This window comes from Larus michahellis, chromosome 1 (assembly GCF_964199755.1).
Source record: "Larus michahellis chromosome 1, bLarMic1.1, whole genome shotgun sequence".
NCBI classification, from domain to species: domain Eukaryota; kingdom Metazoa; phylum Chordata; class Aves; order Charadriiformes; family Laridae; genus Larus; species Larus michahellis.
Genome location: NC_133896.1, coordinates 202,435,440 through 202,455,591, shown reverse-complemented (window position 1 = coordinate 202,455,591; position 20,152 = coordinate 202,435,440). Strand labels below are relative to the sequence as shown.

Here is a 20,152-nt window from a genome sequence, read left to right as displayed (position 1 = left end):
TTTTTGTAAGTCACCCCAGAAAAAAATACAACGATCAGAAAATTTTTTGAATATTCTTTTCATACTCTCTGCACTTTTTTTTTCCTTCAAGGACATCGTGAGAGATTTAAGCTTGCTTGGGGACAGATTACAGAAAAAAATCATAGCAGTCGTAAACTGTTTAGGGAGTGAATTACTGTCTTCTCTTTTATTTGGGATTAGACATACTTAAACAAGATCAGTAACAGACTTTTTTCAGGGAAAAAAACCAGTGGCTGTCAAGAAGAAATATTTGCTATACCTAGAAAATGAAACAGTTTTCTACTCAGAATAAAAAATAGTACATACGATATAGCTGGAAACTAAAGCACAACTGAAACATTTTTTGGGTAGAAAAGACCAAAAATTATTTGTCCCAAAAAACCAGGGGAAACCCATGCAAAAGAATAAAAAGCCTGTAATCCCAGAGAACTTCTGGCTTCATGTTTGAAATTTGACATTCTCTAAGATGGGTCCTGGTATTAGAAGATGACATTGTTGCTGAGGTGTAACCTGAGTGGTGGTCATCTGAAACAGAAACCTGTTCAGGTCTTCTGAGAAGAAAGTCTCACCTGGTTACAGCTTCTTGTATTAAACCTTTCTTTGTTACATGACTTTAGGCTTGCTGCAGATTGTCTTATATTTTCTTAAAATGATACAGAGAATTCCAGCTGCGTTTGACTAGGAGGCAACACCTTTATAGTGATGTACATAAACATACTCCAGAATAATTTAGATTTAAATCTCCTAACTTTTGTCAGGGAAACAAGCTGTTGCTTTTGAAGTTGTGACTTATTATTAATAATTATCATATTGTCCTTATGTTAAGGACAATACAACTGGCAAGAAATCACATAGCAGTCTGAAGCTGAACATGTGTTCATGAGTCCTACCTTAAGATCTCTGAAACCACCTTGATACTATGGGAAAGACATAGGATGGTGTGCATCCTGGATTGCTTCCACTACTTCTAAGCTGAAAAATGAAGTGGGAGTCTCACCACTGCTGCTCAGCAGAGAACAAAAAGGAGCAGCTTTGGTTGCTGTTTTGACTATGTTCTAGAGGACAGTGAGAAAAGAGCTTGCCTGGTGTCATAAAATACCTATGAAAAGGCCACTTCTTTACTTCCATGCTTCCAGCAGCCCAAGAAAAGGTGAAAACTGATCTGATATTCTGTTTCATGGTCTCATTCTTTATGTCTGGTAAAAACCAGCCTGAGAATTGTCCTTGTGTGTATCACCTACCTATGGTTTCTCAAGAACCATGCACCAGGTGAAGACAGATGGAGCACAGCATGCTTAACCATTGTCCCTCCTTATATCAGTGTGCCTCCTGTGTTCGGGGCAGTAGGAAGGGAGGCACAAGAGCTGGCTTACATCAGCTCCACACTGCCTGAAGAGATGTAGACAGTTTCCATTTTCTTTGTGCCATCTGAATGCAAAGAAAGGAGAACATGGCAAATTCATTGCCCTGATCTATATTGACTGAGGCTGTCTGACATTCTTTAAATGTTTGGACCGTGGGCTAAAAGGGTTGGACAACATTGGTGCACATGTAGATACAGATGGTTGCACACTTACAAAAGAATTTTTTCATGTCAGCCAAACTGAAAAGAAGGAAGCATGAGGAAAATACATGTAAGTAATGAAGTGAGAAAACTAGTCTCAGCTTTCTGAATTCCCATCTAAGTACAGTGAAATTTCACAAAGAAAGCATTCCTGACTTTTTTTTTTAAGTTTCAAGGACTCAAGCACAGCAATATCTGTGTATTTAACTAATGTGACAAGTTTTAGTGTCTCCTAATCAAGCCTAATCACCCTTACTTTCTACTAGGTACTACACCGATCAATGGAAAAGCTTTCTAGGCAAGAACTTGGAAAATGATAAAAGCATTTACCATCATTATTTTCTGCTTTTGACAATGATCTATGTCTGTACAGCTCATCAGTCATCTCTTGTAAAAACAGCGTGGCACTTTGATCAAACAGCCAACAATAGCTTCCCGCGTAAGGTAAAATGTTATGAGAGGCCATCAGATAGAAATCCCATTTTCTCTGAACAATAGGAACCCAGAAATGATGTGCTTGATTTACTTGCAAATAAAATCATGTGAAAGGTGATATCTTCACACAGGTTAAAAAGACAGCGATCCTTTTATTCACCTTTCTGTGTGTTAAACAAACTTCACTGTCATGTTGCAACTGAGATGGAGTGTCTACGCAGTGATAAAGAGCCACATTCCAGCTCCACGAAACATAACTGCCACTGTTGAAAAATTACCTGCATTAAACCTTACACTTATCCCACAAATTTTAAGAGCAAGATGTGGGAGTTTGATTTTGATTACAGGCCTCTATCTGTGTGGTAGGCAAAGGTCTTTAACCTACGCGTTCTGAATGTACTAGGTACATAGTTTCATCAATGTCATGCCTCATTGGGTCAATGCAGGATTTTATCTAAAACCTGAAGCTTTTCAGTTTACACTGTATGTGCAAACACAACCTTTTACTGGTGCTCTCTGCCTTTTGTTTCATTGAGAGGATCTACGGTATTTATAGAAAAGGGAGCTGGAGGCATCTTAAACTTATTTTACTCACTTAAATTCCTATTGAGTCAAGGTCTTCAAAAGAGAAAGGTTGTTTATTTGAAGACTGGTGTGTGCCAGAGCCAGTGGAGCTGAACACTTTTTAGTGTTAGAAAAATTGCTGTTCTTCCTTTTCTACTCTGGCTTTCCCAAACCTCTACTGATTGCAACAACATTCTTTTTTACGAGGGCGTACACAGATTCTCTGCTTCTGAGCATAAACTGAAGTAAAACATATTATCCCAATTTATTTTTGCAGTCTGTAAATGACTAATTATTTTTGTAGAAAAGGTAAAACTGATGTAGATAATCTTCTCTTCATGTTGTGCTGCAAGACGTGTGTCAAGGTCCACACAGGTATTTAGGCACTAACTTCCATTTATCTCAAAGAAAGACTGCATTTGGATTCTGGGCCCAAGTTCACAGAACTTGGTGGAGGTGTGTGTGGAGTTCTGTGTAGGTGGTGGCCATCATTACTGATTGAAATAAACATTGGAAGAAAGAATCTCATCCAATTAAAACACTAACAGCTGATACCCGGTTGGGGTTTCAAGTCGAAAGCCACCACAGCAGAACTTCATGCCCTGATGCAGGCAAGGATCACACCATCTTTCTGACATGTATATGATGTATAAACTGAACGATTCCCTACACCAGTCTTAGAACTTTCTACTAAATTCTGATTTTGCAAAGCTTACGGTGAAACAGACGGGAATACAGCGCTACGTTTCCAGGAGTAATGGCCATTTGGTATTCCACGGCAGTTTCAGTCTGAATTGGTGTTTACCGTCTGGCTCAATTCTCAGTTCTGACATAAGTGCCATGAAGTATCTGCATACTCCCATTGCAAAAGTATATCAAAGGGTAAAGGAAAAGGCACAGGTAAAGTTTCAAAAGAAGCTGGAATTTGAAGCAAGCAGAGAGGTTGCCTGCAGCCTACCATGACAGTTGCAATGGGGAGGGAGGTGTCTCAGCTCAGAAAAGTTTTTTTAATTGATTAGCAGTCACTTTTTTCGTGATTTGATCAAGAAAAATATTCAGGAATTCATATTGTCTTAAGGTATGCCACCAAACAGCTGCCAAGAACGGTAGTCTCAAGCCTCATGGCCTCCAGGCCCATTGCTGCTTTGGAGTATCACGGTGCTCAGCTCCTCCTGCAGACAGCAGACCCCAGGAGCTAACCTCAAAATTTATTCATGCAAAATCATGAATAATCTCCTACTTCATTACCTGCTTGATTTTCTCAATCAGCTCAGTGTAGGTCAGATTAATGCCAGTGTTGGTGCAAAGAGAGGGGACAGAACAGGACTGGTTGCTGTTAGGCTCGCCTAGCTGAAAAAGTACCTGAAAAACTCAGAGTAGCGAAGTTTTTCCTTTCCTTCTTTTCCAAAGAAGTGTACCAGCAACATGGTATTAACACCACAGCTTTCCAGTTCTGCTCCCTATAAACCAAAAAATTGCATGATTAATTATTATGCATTGCATGATTATTAACATCTATTAACGACAAATCTGGAAATACTCGTTTGACCTAGAATTTCACAAGACACACTTGCAATTTAATTACCGTTCCCAAAGCTATCACACAGGATCTCAGACCTGACTAACTCTTCCACATCAACTGGTAACATTGCATTATATGTTCTGCTTCTAAATACTCTGCATGAAAGATGGGTACAATTTACAACCACCTTCTGTGTATTTTATTATTAGAATTGAGAGGTTGCTAGTTAAATCTTTAAAAAACTTTATGCTTAGGTGAGTAGAGGCTTTAAATGAAGTTAACATCTTTGTAAAAAAGTTTTTATTCAGATATATCTAAATTGTTACAGCCGTTCAAAAAAAATTCATGATAGTCTAAGAAAAAAAACTAGAAAAATACAAACATTCACAGTGCTCTATTATAATATAGTCTTACAAGGCTTCTTGCAAGTTTTCAATGTTAGTGACTTTTCCATATATTTTTTAAATCTGATTAAAAGATTCTGCAGAAAAAGGATGCATGTTATTTCAACTCAACAGCATCTTTAACAAGCCTAAAACCACACATAATGCTGGATTTCTGTTCTATTCTTCTTTCAGCACTAGCATACTGGCATTTCTTTGAACGCAACAAAACACTGAGCAACATGAAGAGAGATTTTTTTTTTTTGTAAGTCCGGAGGGATTTCAACAAACTATTCTTATGACATCTAAATAGCCTCTGTGTCTTTTATCTGGTTGAAGAGGTAAGATGAAAGACAAGAGTCTATTCATAAGATTTAATAGTAATGGTTATTTAGCTTTCAGCATCATCAATAACAAGTCCCATTAGTCCACTGTGTGTTTCATGCTTACTGCATATGTGACACAGTTATTTTATAGTTAAAGAGGTAACATTCCTCATTTCTACTGCCAGCTACAATTCACTAAATGCCAGCGATATGAGTTATGTATGAGTGAATCTAGAAAAAAACCTTTTCAAGCCATATGCAAACTGTACTTATTGAACTTTTATCATTTAACTGCAGGCAAAGAATATTTAAATACCCACAAGATCCATCCTTCTAAAGTTTAAACACTTCAGATTACTGTGAAGACTGATGCATAAACATTGCTATATGCTTTTTTGAAAGTCAAAAGTCAAACATTCATGTACGCTTATTTGAAATTCAAACCCAAACTATTTATGCCAGAATGCAAAGTTTTCCATGAAGAAACTGACAAGAATCCACATATTTCTCACTGCAGCAAGATTCTAATTTGCTTTTTGTGGTTTTTGCTTACATGTTTAAAGAAGACTTGAGAAATGCAAGAAGTAAGTTTGCTGATGTAATTTTTAAAACTGAACCCATGATTACGCAATTTAATGCTTCCAATTCAGTTACTCCATATTAAAATCAGTGTTGCCTTGAAAACAGACTGAAAAATTAAGTTTAAGATAACCTTTCAAAAACTAAGTCTGTGACAGAAAAAGTTTTTTTCTTCTATTCATGTTTCTCTAGTTATAAGCTAGAAGAAGACATACAAACAATACCTGTCTCATCTTATCTAAGATGACAAAGCCTATCCCTGGATTTATAACAAATATGCACCTACTTGCTGGCTACCCTCTTTATCAGTTGAAATTCCAAAGTGGACTTGGCAGATATCCAAACACTATGTTAGTGAGAGTTAAGTGTATTTTAAAACTACAAAACAGTACTGTGCTTTAAAACAGAATATGCAATAGGAGACCACAGAGACTACAGCTTAAGGGTAAAATTTCAAAAAATTGCTTTTCCTAGAGTTAATGCTATTAAATTAAAGTACATGTTAGTACATAATTCCTTTTTGTCCACAGAATGATTAGGAGCTTTTGCTGCTGAACTGTATAAATTAGTACTGACATGACAAATCTTTGTTAGACGATAATGAGAGCTCTGTTAATATTTCCAACACCTCACCCTCCTAAGCTTAGGTAAAAGAATAACTTACATTTGGAATGTCTCTCTTGGCAATGAGAATGAAATGGTAACCTAATCCTGGAGCTCTAAAAAGTACCAGACTGGTAGCTTTGAGTCACAGAGCTACTATCTAAATTGAGTGAAAGTTTGTATTCCGGTGTACCTGGTGGCGTCAGCGCAGGAGCGCGTGTGCTTTACAGAAAGCAGAGGCACAAAGTGGAGAAAGGACGGTGATGTTCTGAGTCTCATCTTCACACAAGCACAGGATGGGGCAGGGACATGTACCTCAACTGGGGAACTCAGACATGTTCCAGTCCACTGATTCCCACAAAGAATCCCAAAGACCAAGCTCTGATGCCACACAAGTCTATACGAACTAATATGTGTGTACATATTAGAAACACAGGCTTATTTTCCTACAGTAATATTAACACCTCGTACACTTTTCAAAAGCACCATGAACTGATGAATTATGCAATTATTCCTTTTAAAGCAAGATCAGATAACACAGCATTTAGTCCTTACTCCTTAACAGACTGTTAACATGGAAGCCTGATGCTGCAAACACTGAGTCACGGGCACAGAGCTACCTAATCCTGTAGCTCCCCACTGAGCTTCTGACACAGGACCTGATACTGCAGCAAGTAGCAACACGTGCCACTGAGAAGAAACTTATCACAGAGTGAGACAGGATTTTCGGAATAATGTACCTAACTGATTTTCAAAACTCACCTGAAATGTTAATAGACTTACTGTCTCTAGATTCTTACCACCTTTCATTGCAGAATTTGCCTGAGGCATGACTGGAAAGCATTCATCATGATTAAAATCTGTAATACGCTCCTTGTTCTCTTACTTGCTTCGTGGGAGATGGTATTTGCTGTGCAATGTCTTGTTTCAATAGAAATTGTAAAAATAATACATATTTTGGATATTTTTTTTTTACGGTTAAGAAGAGGGGCTGAAAAGAGAGAAGGGTCAGGGAGAACAATACCTTAGCTTCTGTCTGCTAGTGATGTCCCAAATCTTTGCAAAGGTAGGACTAAATCTTTGCAAATTTTTCTGAGACCACTTCTCTGAAATGCGCTTTATTTTTCATCTGCTAGGTCAGTTGGTTCATCACGCCAGGCTTCTACCCCTGGAGCCAATCTAGACTTCAATCTAAGCAGTCTAGCCTCAAACATTGCTCAAAAGCATCCAGCTTTTTGTCATTTTGAGAGTCTCCAAGATGTTGGGATATATCCTACAACTCAGCTCTAGGAAGAAGGTTTAAATGTTGTGTCCATTATGAAATTAATCCTGCCAGGTACAGCTAATCCAAAGAACTGTGAACAGGCAGGCTACTGGGACCAGGAGATCCAGATCTCCAAAAGCAGTCTTTTTTGTCAAAGCCCAGACAGCCTCAAGTGCACACCAGAATGAACAATGTATCCTTTTTATGGTGAATCAGCTTTAATCGTGCCAATGCGTACTGAAGTTTTTAATGTTTTGCAAGGCACTTCTTAAGAGGTAGGACTCAAGACTACATCAGGTCTGATACAGACAGGGTAAACTCTGCAGGTTTTTTTCCTACAGAGGGTATAATCAACAATACCTGAGAAGAAATCTGATGGAGCATCTTCTAAGCAATAGACAGCTTATATCCAGCATTCAACAACATCCAGCATTCCCATTACCTGGGGATTAGTTGTTTTTTAACTACAACTAATGCCATGAATTGCTATGCTGTACCGTCAGTGCCTCTAGCAAGGAAGATGTAACTTCATGGACGTCCTCAGCTTTCAATGTGTTGCCTGCAGTTCTGCATCAATTCATGAGGAGGTACAGAATAAAAATGGTTTCCAGCCAAGTGGGCTAAAGGTAATCTGGAAGCAGACACTGTGGCTCTGCGAAGCCTGAGGCTGCCTGACCAGTGCCCTGCTGGCAGCTGGGAAAGGCAGCTTCTAGACACAGTGGGGGACAGTCCCTTATAAGAATTCAGGCCCTGCCTCCCTGTCATGCCCTATTTTAAAAATCATAGAACCATAGAATTGCCTAGGTTGGAAGGGACCTTTCAGATCATCTAGTTCAACCATCAACATAACTCTGACAAAAACCATCACTAAACCATATTGCTAAGCACTCTGTCCACCTGTCTTTTGCATACCTCCGGGGATGGCGACTCCACCACTTCCCTGGGCAGCCTCTTCCAATGCTTGATAACCCTTTTGGTGTAGGAATTTCTCCTAATATCCATCCTAAACCTCCCCTGGTGCAACTTGAAGACATTTCCTCTTGTCCTATCGTCTGCTACTTGGGAGAAGAGACCGACCCCCACCTCTCTACACCCTCCTTTCAGATAGTTGTAGAGAGCGATAAGGTCTCCCCTCAGCCTCCTCTTCTCCAGGCTAAACAACCCCAGCTCCCTCAGTCGTTCTTCATCAGGTTTGTCCTCCAGACCTCTCACCAGCTTTGTTGCCCTTCTCTGGACCCACTCCAGCACCTTAACGTCTTTCTTGTAGTGAGGGGCCCAAAACTGAACACAGTACTCGAGGTGGGGACTCACCAGTGCCAAGTACATGGGGACAATCACTTCCCTAGTGCCACTCACCACACTGTTCCTGATACAAGCCAGGATGCTGTTGGCCTTCTTGGCCACCTGGGCACACTGCTGGCTCATATTTAGCCGGCTGTCCACTAACACTCCCAGGTCCTTCTCCACCAGGCAGCTCTCCAGCCACTCTTCCCCAAGCCTGTAGTGTTGCGTGGGGCTGTTGTGACCCAAGTGCAGGACCCGGCACTTGGCCTTGTTGAGCCTCATACCATTGGCCTCGGCCCATCGATCCAGCCTGTCCAGGTCCCTCTGCAGAGCCTTTCTACCCTCAAGCAGGTTGACACTCCCACCCAACTTGGTGTCAACTGTAAACTTACTAAGGCTGCACTCAGTCCCCTCGTCCAGATCATTTCCACCAAAAGCAGAGAATCCATAATGAGGACCCACCTCATGAGGTATGACATTCAGTGAAGAATGCTCTTTTGATTAACGTAGACTTGGTCTCAAAGGCAGAGCACACCCATTCTCAGCATGTGTAAACATCCTTGCTCTCAGCGCTAAACCACTTCAGATGGACGGTGACCAATTCCCCCACCGCTCTGTCCAAACATGTCCCCAGGCAGTCCGTGTTTGGGCTGCCGTCACAAGTTTCAGTTATCACAAATGCCAACTGAGCATGCTTACGTGCACCATTTCCAGTTTATCCCAACTAATTTTACAAGCAAAGGCACTAGGTAGCCTTCACAGATTATAACCAGATTCTTACTCTTTTGAATCAAGGACTAGAGCTGTTAGTGCAAAGCCAAATCGTGTGTCTTCCCTGGCCTGCCAGGAGCTCACACTGCTATCTGGCTTCTCTAGCTATACAATTAAGCTACGTTAAGTTGCAGAGCCTAAAGGGGTATCCTTGCCTCACACATCTGTGCAATGGAAAGCAACGCTGCGACCACAAGGGGCTTCCAGATGAACTCCTCGTGGGAGACACTTTTGATATCCAAGCCAAATTTAACACACTTGCAGAACAGGTACCCGGAAAGATGTCAGAAAGCATGTTTCTTTGTCTTTTTTGGGGTTATGCTGTCATCAGATGATGTGGAAAAATAAAATAATTTCCTTTTCCGTGAGGTAAACAATGACCCAACAATTTTTTAATAGCTTAATATTTTGATGACACATGGCTTGGTTCTTTATGGGGTTTACCTGCCTGAAGAGTTTCCTTTAAAGCATGCAGGAACATCGCAGTGCTCTTTGACTTAAAGTATCTAAAAGCGTTTCAACAGAATTCAATGTTAGTCTGATGATACAAAACATACACATTTGCGTTAGAGAAGATAGACCAACAAAAAAATGTGCATTCCATCTGAACTGAGAGGTGACAAGATTAATGACACATTCTTTTGGGGAGGGATATTAATTTTAGTCTTGGACCAGATTCTTGCAAAATTCGACGTGCTCCACCCCTGTTGCAGAGTATGACTGCACTACAAGAGCATAGCTCTCAATCGCCATCTTCCCCTCTTCAGTTTAGGCAGTTTTTGGTTATTCTGGGCCCAGGGCTCTGCAGACTTTGCAGCTATGGATAGAAACCTTTAAATTAATAGAAATTCTAGGGAGCAGATGGGCAGGTTACGGTGGCCTGCACAGTCTCTGTGGCTGAGGAGATGCATTGCAATGTTGCAATGTCTGAAGGTCCACGTGTAAAACCTTGTGCTGACCAGCTGAGTGGTGATAAATGTGTGAATGACTAACGTCATTCACACCTCTTAGGCCAAAAAAAAAAAAAAAAAAAAGGAAAGGAAGAGAAATAGATGCGTTAAAACAACTGATCCACAATCAATAGGAAAATATCCATGTGTGGATCTAAAAGTATACTGCTTACAGGCAGACTGAATTTTAGTTCAAAAGTTTTCTATTTAAAAGAGATTAATAGCTGTGTTCCCAAGTACTAGTTAAATGTTTAAAAAAACCCATGTAAATGAGATACTTTGTATGATAATGTGTTCATTATGGAATCCAGAAGCATATGTTTAATCATTTGGGAATGAGACAATGCACGTATTATTTCCCAACATGAATTCCATTTTAGGAACAAATATAGAACATTCTGTATTGTCATCCCTTTCCTAACAATAGCTGAAATTAATTTCTAAGTTTAGCCACTACACAAAGCATATTAAATTAGAGGTATTGAAACTCCTTGATAACACATTAATCTAAATTGAAGTCCCCAAGAGCAAAGTCCCTGATCTAGATGACTGGGCTGTACCGTAGATATCTGCAACCGTTAGTATTGCTTCCACCACCAGAACGTTAATGCAGGTGTCACTATTACAGTATCCTTTTAAGGAACTCAGGGTGTTAATACAAAAGCAACTAGTGCTATTCACTGGGCTACAAGAAATTCTTCTAGCCCATGCACTTTCCTATAACATTCTACACCACTGCCAGGCAAGAAGTCTGCTTCCCCTCTTCCGTGAAGCATGCTCTTCCGCGAAGCTGTGCTGGATGTCTCACGTGAAGCAGGACAGTTGTGCTAGGAAGCCAGGCGCAGGCACAGGATTTCCTCTGGGCTATGGGAAGATGGGTGAGGTGAGATAGTCACTGCCTCTTGTTGACTTCTGCACCATTTTCTCCAGTCTAGTTAGAAAGAACCAGGTCGCCAGTCCTGTAAGTCTGCCTGCATCTCCCCTTCCCTGTCTGCATGCACGCCTGCGCTATGAGTAAATGAGACTGCCCGCTCTGTAAGAGTCAGCATGCAACTTCCCAAAAGACCGGGCCAGTTAAGGCCGGGCAGACTTTTTTTGGCTTTTCTTCCAGCATCATTTATAATAACGGAAAAAGAATATCCCTCAATTGAAACATATTTGTCTGGATAACCAAGTCCACTGCCATTCCATTCAAGGGCCATTACTAAGTGGCGAAATTTTGAATTTTAGGTATGTAAGTCAAAGTCTCAGTAAAAGAGGCAGGGATACAAGCACCCTGAGAGCACAGCAAACTAACTACTTTTTCTTTTCCTAATACAGCATCTCAGTGAGTACTGAGTGGCATTTGCATACAGTAAATTAACTGCTTTATCTGCTTTGCTTTTATGCTTCATCTGCTTTGCTTGAAAGTAACACTATGACTACCGTAATTATTAAAAATAAGGGGTAAAACCATATGCACTGACTACATTGTATAGTCAGATTCACTGCTTACACAGATAATTTATCGTTACCAATACAGGCTGGGGAATGACGTGATAGAGAGCAGCCCTGCAGAAAAGGACTTGGGGTACTGGTGGATGAAAAACTGGACATGAGCCAACAATGTGTGCTTGCAGCCCAGAAGGCCAATCGCATCCTGGGCTGCATCAAAAGGACCGTGGCCAGCAGATCCAGAGAGGTGATTCTCCCCCTCTACTCTGCTCTCGTGAGACCCCACAGGGAGGACTGCGTCCAGCTCCGGAGCCCTCAGCACAAGAAGACATGGACCTGTTGGAGCACATCCAGAGGAGGGCCACAAAGATGATCAAAAGGCTGGAGCACCTCTCCTATGAAGACAGGCTGAGAGAGCTGGGGTTGTTCAGCCTGGAGAAGAGAAGGCTCTGGGGAGACCTTATAGCCGCCTTCCAGTACCTGCAGGGGGGCTACAAGAAAGCTGGGGAGGGGCTGTTGCAAGGGCATGGAGCGATAGCATGAAGGGGAATGGTTTTAAACTAGAGCAGGGTAGGTTTAGATTAGACATTAGGAAGAAGTCCTTTACAATGAGGGTGGTGAGACACTGGAACATGTTGCCCAGAGAGATGGTGGAGGCCCCATCCCTGGAGACATCCAAGGCCAGGCTGGATGAGGCTCTGAGCAACCTGATCTAGTTGAAGATGTCCCTGCTTACTGCAGGGCGGTTGGAATAGATGACCTTTAAAGGTCCCTTCCAACCCAACACATTCTATGATTCTATGATTCTATCATCAACTTCTTTTGTGAGAGACAGAAACAGCAAAAAAAAAATTAGAAGAAAAGCAGTAATTTGTACTTTGCCAAGTAGAAATACAGAGACCAGAAGAATTTCAAGATAGCTGTACTCCCCAAAGCTATTTAATTCTTTTGAACAGACTACAATTCCATTTATAATCTGCTAAGAAACTGTATTAGATAATATTTTCTGGTTACAACAACTACAGATTTTTCTCAACGGAGAATTCTGAAGACAAAATTTGAAGCAAGACAAAAAACAAAATAGAGACATTCAGGCTCAGGTATTTTATTAGCTCCCAATAAGCTTATGTGTTTATAACTAAATCTGTCCAACTGTATCAAAGTTTCTCTGGAAATTTTATACTACAGCTGTGCATTCATGCGGAATAAAGATCCTTTTTCATTCATTGTCATGGCAGTTAAGTATCAATTGAAATTGGTTCTGAGGAGCAGACAACCCTATTAATCCTAGCTATTTTAATCTGGTGACTGATGAAAAGATTCAAGAAGGGAGATGGTTGTTAGTCAGTCAAACGATTTTTAACCGAACTCTGGATGCATACTGAGGGAGCAAAACCTTTATGCATCAGAAGACAGTTTTAGTTTATGCCTAGTAAATATTAAAGGTGTTAGCAATACGGCCACTTCCATTTTTTCCCCAGGCAGGTGAAAAAGTAAAGAACACAAGCTGGAACAACTCTTTGTAGAAACTGCTGATGCATGATAGGTTTATAAAGCAGAGCCCTGTATAAATTTCTTATTGAATGCTTCCAACATGAGCAGTCGCTGTCCCATGCCTAATTACCCATTTTCAGTTTACAGCTGAAAGCAAGTTTGTGGTGAGGAAAATATCCTTCAGCTACACTATCCAATTTAAGCATGCAACAAAAGCAGTGCTGCTGATGCAAGCAGCACCTTATAGTAACGGCTGGAGATAATCCATCTGTACTCTCCCCCTCTTTTGCTCCAGTTCATCAGCTTCTTCTGAGGCGTTCTCAGTATGGTCAGGGCTTCCCCCTCTCTGTTATCAGTCTCGTTCAATCTCGTCCAGGCTACAGAGTATCTTGTCTCTGTGCTAACTAGAGACTGAAGAAGAGATGGCAGCTAGCCAAGACACCACTTGGGGAAGAAGGTTGGTTACACTGGGGAAAACAAACAGATGAGAGCAGGAATTTACCTTCTCCTTTCACTGATGAGCCATATTTGCCATTTGCTAATGGTCTGCAGTCCAGTGAAACTTCCAACCCAGTTGGGAAGATCATACTCTGAGATTGTTTCTTCTTCCGGTCTGTATCTAAGACATTTCTTTCTGGAAGTGGACCCAACTAAAGTAATCCTTGCCTTTGTCACCTCAATAACAGCAATGACATTTCAAACCAACTCAGAATAAGCTGATATTACTGCAACAGCAGCACTCGGGTAAGTTTAAGGTATCGATTTCTATTTGCAAGGCCATCTTCTCTTATATGGGGATAGAGAGTTTCTTCTGAGTTTTTCAGAAATAGAAGAGAGTTACTTTGAAACAGAGGCTTACAGAAACCAAATAATGGAATGACCACACAGTAACAAAATAGGTAAATTGCATACATTTCATCAGGAGATCCAGAATTACAAACGTTTTTCTTTCCCCGTTAGAAAGTAGTTGACAAATCATGCACTTCCATTTAATTAAAGTACTAATACTGATGCTTACATACTTATCTAAAAACTCTGAAAAAATAAAAGTTCATGGGAAATATGACAATGCTTTTGCAAAGAAAAATGTATCTCTATTTCATACCCGAAATATTGTTTCCTCTCCAGCTGTTTTCACATCATCTTCCTTCCCAATGATTCTCTGTAGCTAAACGTGAAAAAAAACCACAATAAAATTACTCATTTGGTTTTACAAGAGTCTCCTTTTTCAGAAAATTGCATTAATTTCACCTTTTCTTAATTATAAAGTCATTACATTTCTGCAAGCTGCTCTAGTCATGACAAAGTATTTGCATACTTAAGGATATTTTGCTGTTCAGGCACAGTTTTTCCCAGGAAAGTCTTATCTGCTGTGGTTAATATAGCCAAGCAGAGCATATGAATCTATCTATTGCAACCCAGCGCTTACTCTATTTTTAGAAGATTTTCTTGCACTAGAAGCTTAGCGTTCACTTCGTAAGATTTTGAAACTCAGGGGTACAGCATTAGAAGTCATTTGGGAAATAAAAATTAACCTGTGATTTTCATGCTGTCCTCCTAGACAGCTTTACATAGTTCTGCTACAGACACGATCTTCTAGACATGAAAAGCATACCTGTTCAAATGAGGTGCTATACAACTAACAACAAGGGATAATTTAATTAAATAAGCAAATGTATTTTCAGCATTGGCATTAAGCAGGACGTGATTTGAGTTTCCTCTCCATCCCACAGATGAATGAATCCTGAATGTCTTAGCTAAGAAGATTTTTAGAAGTAGTGAAATGACTCACATTTAAAAACATAACTTCCACTGTCCCAAGTACAGCTTTAAGGTAATATAGAAAGTTCATTAATTTGCAGCACCTCAAGTATATCTCAGCTGCAAGGTTTCTTTCTTTGACTGTATTTTAGCTTGGGAGGTCAACACTGCCACAAGAATGAGTGATTTAACATAGCACAAGGTATACCTACCTTTCACGAATTTGCACGAATCCTCAAAAGGACAGCAAAAATGAAAGAAAAATGGACTTATGACATTTCAGGTATACATATGGACTTACACCAAGCAGTCTGGATCTGCAGACTTTAGGAAAGATGCTTTTAAAGCTCAGGGTTTTCGAGCTGCATGTTTGCTTCTCAAACATTTCTGGAGTGATTCCTCACCCTGACAACCGAGTTTTAAACTGGGAAAAAAGTCCATAACAAAATGTGCATAGCCATGATTTTGTGGGGTTTTCACATCTCTCTTAGGCCTTTATTTTTTTCCTTTTTTTTATTGTTCAGAGAAGCAGTATCGGCTTGTAAGTAGTGAGTAGGAAAGAAGTGCTAACTGTTCGTGTTGCCAAAGGTCTTCCCTTGGCCTTCAAATTTTCACTAATTCACCTGTGCTGCTTTTTTTATAGCCTCAGTTTTTGAGTTCCTCAAGATAGTTACTTTCTATTACTATTTTTGAATGGCATGCCTTGATAGTATTTATCAAAATAAATACTGTAAACCAAGACAGTTAAACAGTACTAGTTCTTCCAAGTTTCTCCAAATTCTTTTTATTTTTGAGCACTTACAAAACAATTGATTAGTACAGTAAAAACTATGAATTTCTTCATAGCAAACCAGCAATATAGAGCTCTGGATAAAAACACAACTGCTTGTTTATATTCTCACTGAAAAATGACTGAAAAATTACATTCTTTCTTACCTGAAAAATCCATCTTTTGCTCGCACATGAGAAATACAACTGCAAACACTTTCCAAACAAGAGAAAATATGATTTTTTCCTTTTGTATTTTACTTTTAAATAACTCTTTAAAAAATCTGCAGAGACTACTAAACAGCACAGACATTCAGTATAATTTTTTTTCACAAGTGTTCTGGAGGATTTAGTTTATTGTTTGCTTATAGCGTCTGTAAATCCTTATAGTGCTTGAAACTATTGCCAGTAGTTTGCAGATTTTTTCCAGCATAGTTCAGCAACTACTCACAGAGGGAGAAGAATTCTGCCCTCAAGAAATGGACCCTATTACTCAACTGCTCCATGTGACATTTATCTGTATTTAATATTTATATCTGTTCGTCACTGGAAGATGCTAATGGCTAATTCAAAGATAATGAGAATTGTTATGCACAACTGATGCCTCTTTACTAAAGACTACTCAGAAGAAATCTTTTCTGAAGACAAGAGCTGGCAGAAAGGCTGTATCAGTCATTAAAAAAAAATTTTTTTTTTTAGAGCCGTTTAAGAGAGGTTAGTGCTTGTGGATGTTCTAGGACTGCGGAGATGTTCTGCACCAAACCAGCACAGCTCCTGACAGTGTCGGGTGCTGGTTCATTCAGCCCTAGATGAATCTCTACGAGTTTTTTGTGGTATCTGCTGTCCAGGACAAGCATATAAAGACAGTCTATTTAGAAAGTCTAAATCACATAGCTCTTGCATGTCCCATCAGAGTTACCCTACCTCCACTTCTGATAGTTTTGAACTGTCATTAATTTTACTTAGAAATCTTTCATCAGAACAGAGCTAGGGAATTTCCTCACTTGCTGGGGATTTTGGGATCTTTGGTAGCCTTGTTCTTGATGGGAGATCTCAGATTAATGTGCATGGGTTATTATGTGCACATGTCTGGAAATCCCCCTCACCAAGTCTCATGTGAATGTCTTCGAAGTGCAGAATTCACAGAAGTATCTTACTGTTCTCACAAAGATGCAGATAATATGGTTCTGAGAAACAATTATTTGCACTCTGGCAGGGGCTGATTAAAGGATGGCAACTAATGTCTGCAAACATGTCATTTCTACCACGTCTTCTTCGTCTTGGAGTTGCAGGGCAAAGCAGCAAATCCTCGCACATGCCCACCTCAAAACACAGACTGCTGTGACTCCAGGCCCTATATACTGAAATGTTTCTTGTATTGTGAATGTTTACCCCTGAAACATAGATGAAGCAGAAATTAAAAACAGACTGGCTTGAATACAAGGAAGTAGGGAGAGAACAAGAGTCTGTCCCTAGGGAGGGACAGAATTTTAAGTCCTACTGGAAAGGAGGAAAATGGGCACAGAAATGGAAAGGCTACGGAGGACAAGATAAACTCCCTCCTTCAAAACATGGAATTGCATTCAAGATCTCCTTTCCTGGACATTCATTTCTGCTAGCGAAGAGCACTGAATCTACTGGGAAATCCTGCATCTCACACTCCTTCAGTGATTTATACAGGTCTGAACAGCCTCTCTCCATCACGTGCTGCAGGCGAGAAGGACTTGGGTTGTTGAGTCTGTCTGTCACCCTTCTCCTTTCCTGAATGATTCACATGACACATCTTGTGCCCGTTTATCCAGTAACACGAGAGTTGAGATATACACAATTCCAAGAATGATGGATATTTTGCAAACAAAAAGGCAAACCTCAAAGAACTTACAGTCTGGATCAACAGATAACATAGACATATATAGATGTCTAATCAGCAGAGGTGACAAAGCAAGAGAATGAAGTAGCACTGACATTTCTTTCCCCATCACATCCTGCTTACAGTGACTGCCTCCTAATTACTCTTTCTTTGCTACTCTTTCCCACTGCCCTTTCCTTACATACGCTTCCTGATGTTATTGTCAAATATAGCGTGGAAATAGCTATAGAATAGTTCAGACGTATCTTCCTGAGATGCCAACTGGGACAAGATAAATCACAGAATGGTTTGGGTTGGAAGGGACCTTAAAGATCATCTAGTTCCAACCCCCTGCCCTGGGCAGGGACACCTCCCACTAGACCAGGCTGCTCAAAGCCCCATCCAGCCTGGCCTTGAACACTTCCAGGGATGGGGCATCCACAACCTCCCTGTGCAACCTGTTCCAGTGTCTCACCACCCTCACAGTAAAGAATTTCTTCCTGATACGCAATCTAAACCTACCCTCTTTCAGTTTGAGGCCGTTACTCCGTGTCCTATCATAACTCTCATTACACTCATTATCCCGTGTCCTATCATAACACCATCATAAATGACAGATTAGCAACACAATTTATTAATCTCTTAGATATACAGAAGCTATCTATGCTTTACAGAAGCATACAGACTGAGAGTGTACAGAGATTAACGCACACACATTTTTATAGATTCTTACATTCAAAAAATTTTATTTTTAAACTTAACCTATAAAAATCAAGTTTTGCTTTAAAGTAATCACTGCTTATAAATGTTCAGTAAACAGTTATGTCAGAAAATTCATCTTTTGACTAGCTTGCATCCTGTGGGACTCCTTTGAATTCAATGATTCTTGTGAGTTGACATAGCAATTTATATGGGATTTTTCACCACTCTATATTAATTTATCAATAAAGCCCATAAAGGAAATGCAAAGTAACAACCTATCTAACCAGAATAATTTTCATTTAATATGATTGCCTTATACAGAAATCAAATTATTTTTAATGATTTGTGTGTTTTCACCTCTGCTTTTGGTGATTTTCTCTTGTTCATACTGGCTGATTCAATTAGAATCACCTGAAATGGGTAATAGATATTACATATATGACATACTCTACATTTCCCCAGGAGAGTGGGGACACAGAGTGCTGTATTTCTGCAAGAATCTCCTTATTTGCTTAACTGGCACAGTACCTATTTAAAGGAAGTACTGCTAACATGGCATTTTGGTGCAGAGGCAGAGTTCGCTTGTGTTCATGGACTTACTTTCCCCTGTAACATACTGTTTTGTAGATGAAAAATACAGCCATAACAGACGTATTTCGGTGATCAGGACACTGCTACTCTGATAGCAATTCACCAGGATTGTATCAGGTTTAGTAGGTTAAAAATAAAGGCTTTAGTTAGAATTTTATTTCTTTTTAATCAGAAGAATAATTAGCATTTTAACAGAGAAAATTATTCAAGCTTAAAAGATTTTGTGAAGCAACAAGTGGGTGTAGGGTATCTGCAGGCTCAGTTAGGGGCTTCTGGGAATATTGTATTGGGAAATGGTCTAATTTCAAGTATATATTTTCAAATAGTACTACTAAGTCTAAAAGTATTTTTACAGTGTTTTAAAATATATTTAAGTATGACTGATCAACTGTAATCTTGCAAAGAGACAATTCACTGAAAAAATGGCTATCAGTGCAAAACACACGCTACCAGCTATTGTATCATTAATTCAGAGTTTAAGGCTATGAAAGTACACTTTAATTTTTGGTACCTTCTCTATCAAGAGGTGCATCTTTGTAAGTTTTAGATTCTACAGTTCTCTAGAATTGTGGCATTATCATCTTTAACTTTATCCTAGTGACGGAAAACAATTGCAGTAGCCATTTCAGCTTCTTTCAATATTGTCTCTCTAGTCACCTCCAATATGAATGAAGGATCTGAATAAAGCTGAGGGAGTCTATTAAAACTTATGTTTTTTAATTTTGCATTTGACTTTTGACAAGAAGTATGTAGTCAACAGTCTCCTATTAAATACTTAAAAGTTGAACAAGCTATATAATTAAGCCCATTTTTCTTTAAAACATCAGAGCAAGATTTTCTTTGTTTTTTAAGCATCTGCCTTTCTCCCTCATATTTTATACAAAATATGGGAAAAACTGCTGTTACTCTCCGAGTGAATTGGTAAAAAACCTGTGCAACAGCAAACAAAATTAATAAAAACCAAGAGAGGATGGTAAATTAAAAAAAGTATTAAAAACAATTAGAAAATAGAAGACTTTTATGGATGATTATTTAAATTGGCTCCTGGGATTAAGGGATGTACACCAACTCCTACCCTCCCAGTAACAGATTTTTAGATACAAGTCAAAGGTAACTTTGAATCCAAAAGTGGATTCAAATACGAGACGTACTTCTATAGCAATGCTTTGGTATGCACTCCTTTCATATAAGGTATTTTGTTCAGTATGTGATCATAGATTGGACTGAAAAATAGGCCTGAAGATTTTGATGAATCTTCATTTAGCAAATATAACCCATGGAACTACT

At 39.5% G+C, this 20,152-nt stretch overlaps 1 protein-coding gene across 1 annotated transcript in view; it reads right to left on the bottom strand.

Annotated features, from left to right (window-relative positions):
- MICU2 (mitochondrial calcium uptake 2) overlaps positions 1 to 20,152 on the bottom strand; it is a 153,304-nt gene that overhangs the window by 13,244 nt on the left and 119,908 nt on the right. Inside the window, exons 7-8 of the mRNA XM_074569344.1 lie at positions 14,300 to 14,362; positions 3,947 to 4,044 (exon numbers count right to left, since the gene is read on the bottom strand). Coding sequence (XP_074425445.1) covers positions 3,947 to 4,044; positions 14,300 to 14,362 — 161 coding nt within the window. The remainder of the gene's footprint in view (positions 1 to 3,946; positions 4,045 to 14,299; positions 14,363 to 20,152) is intronic.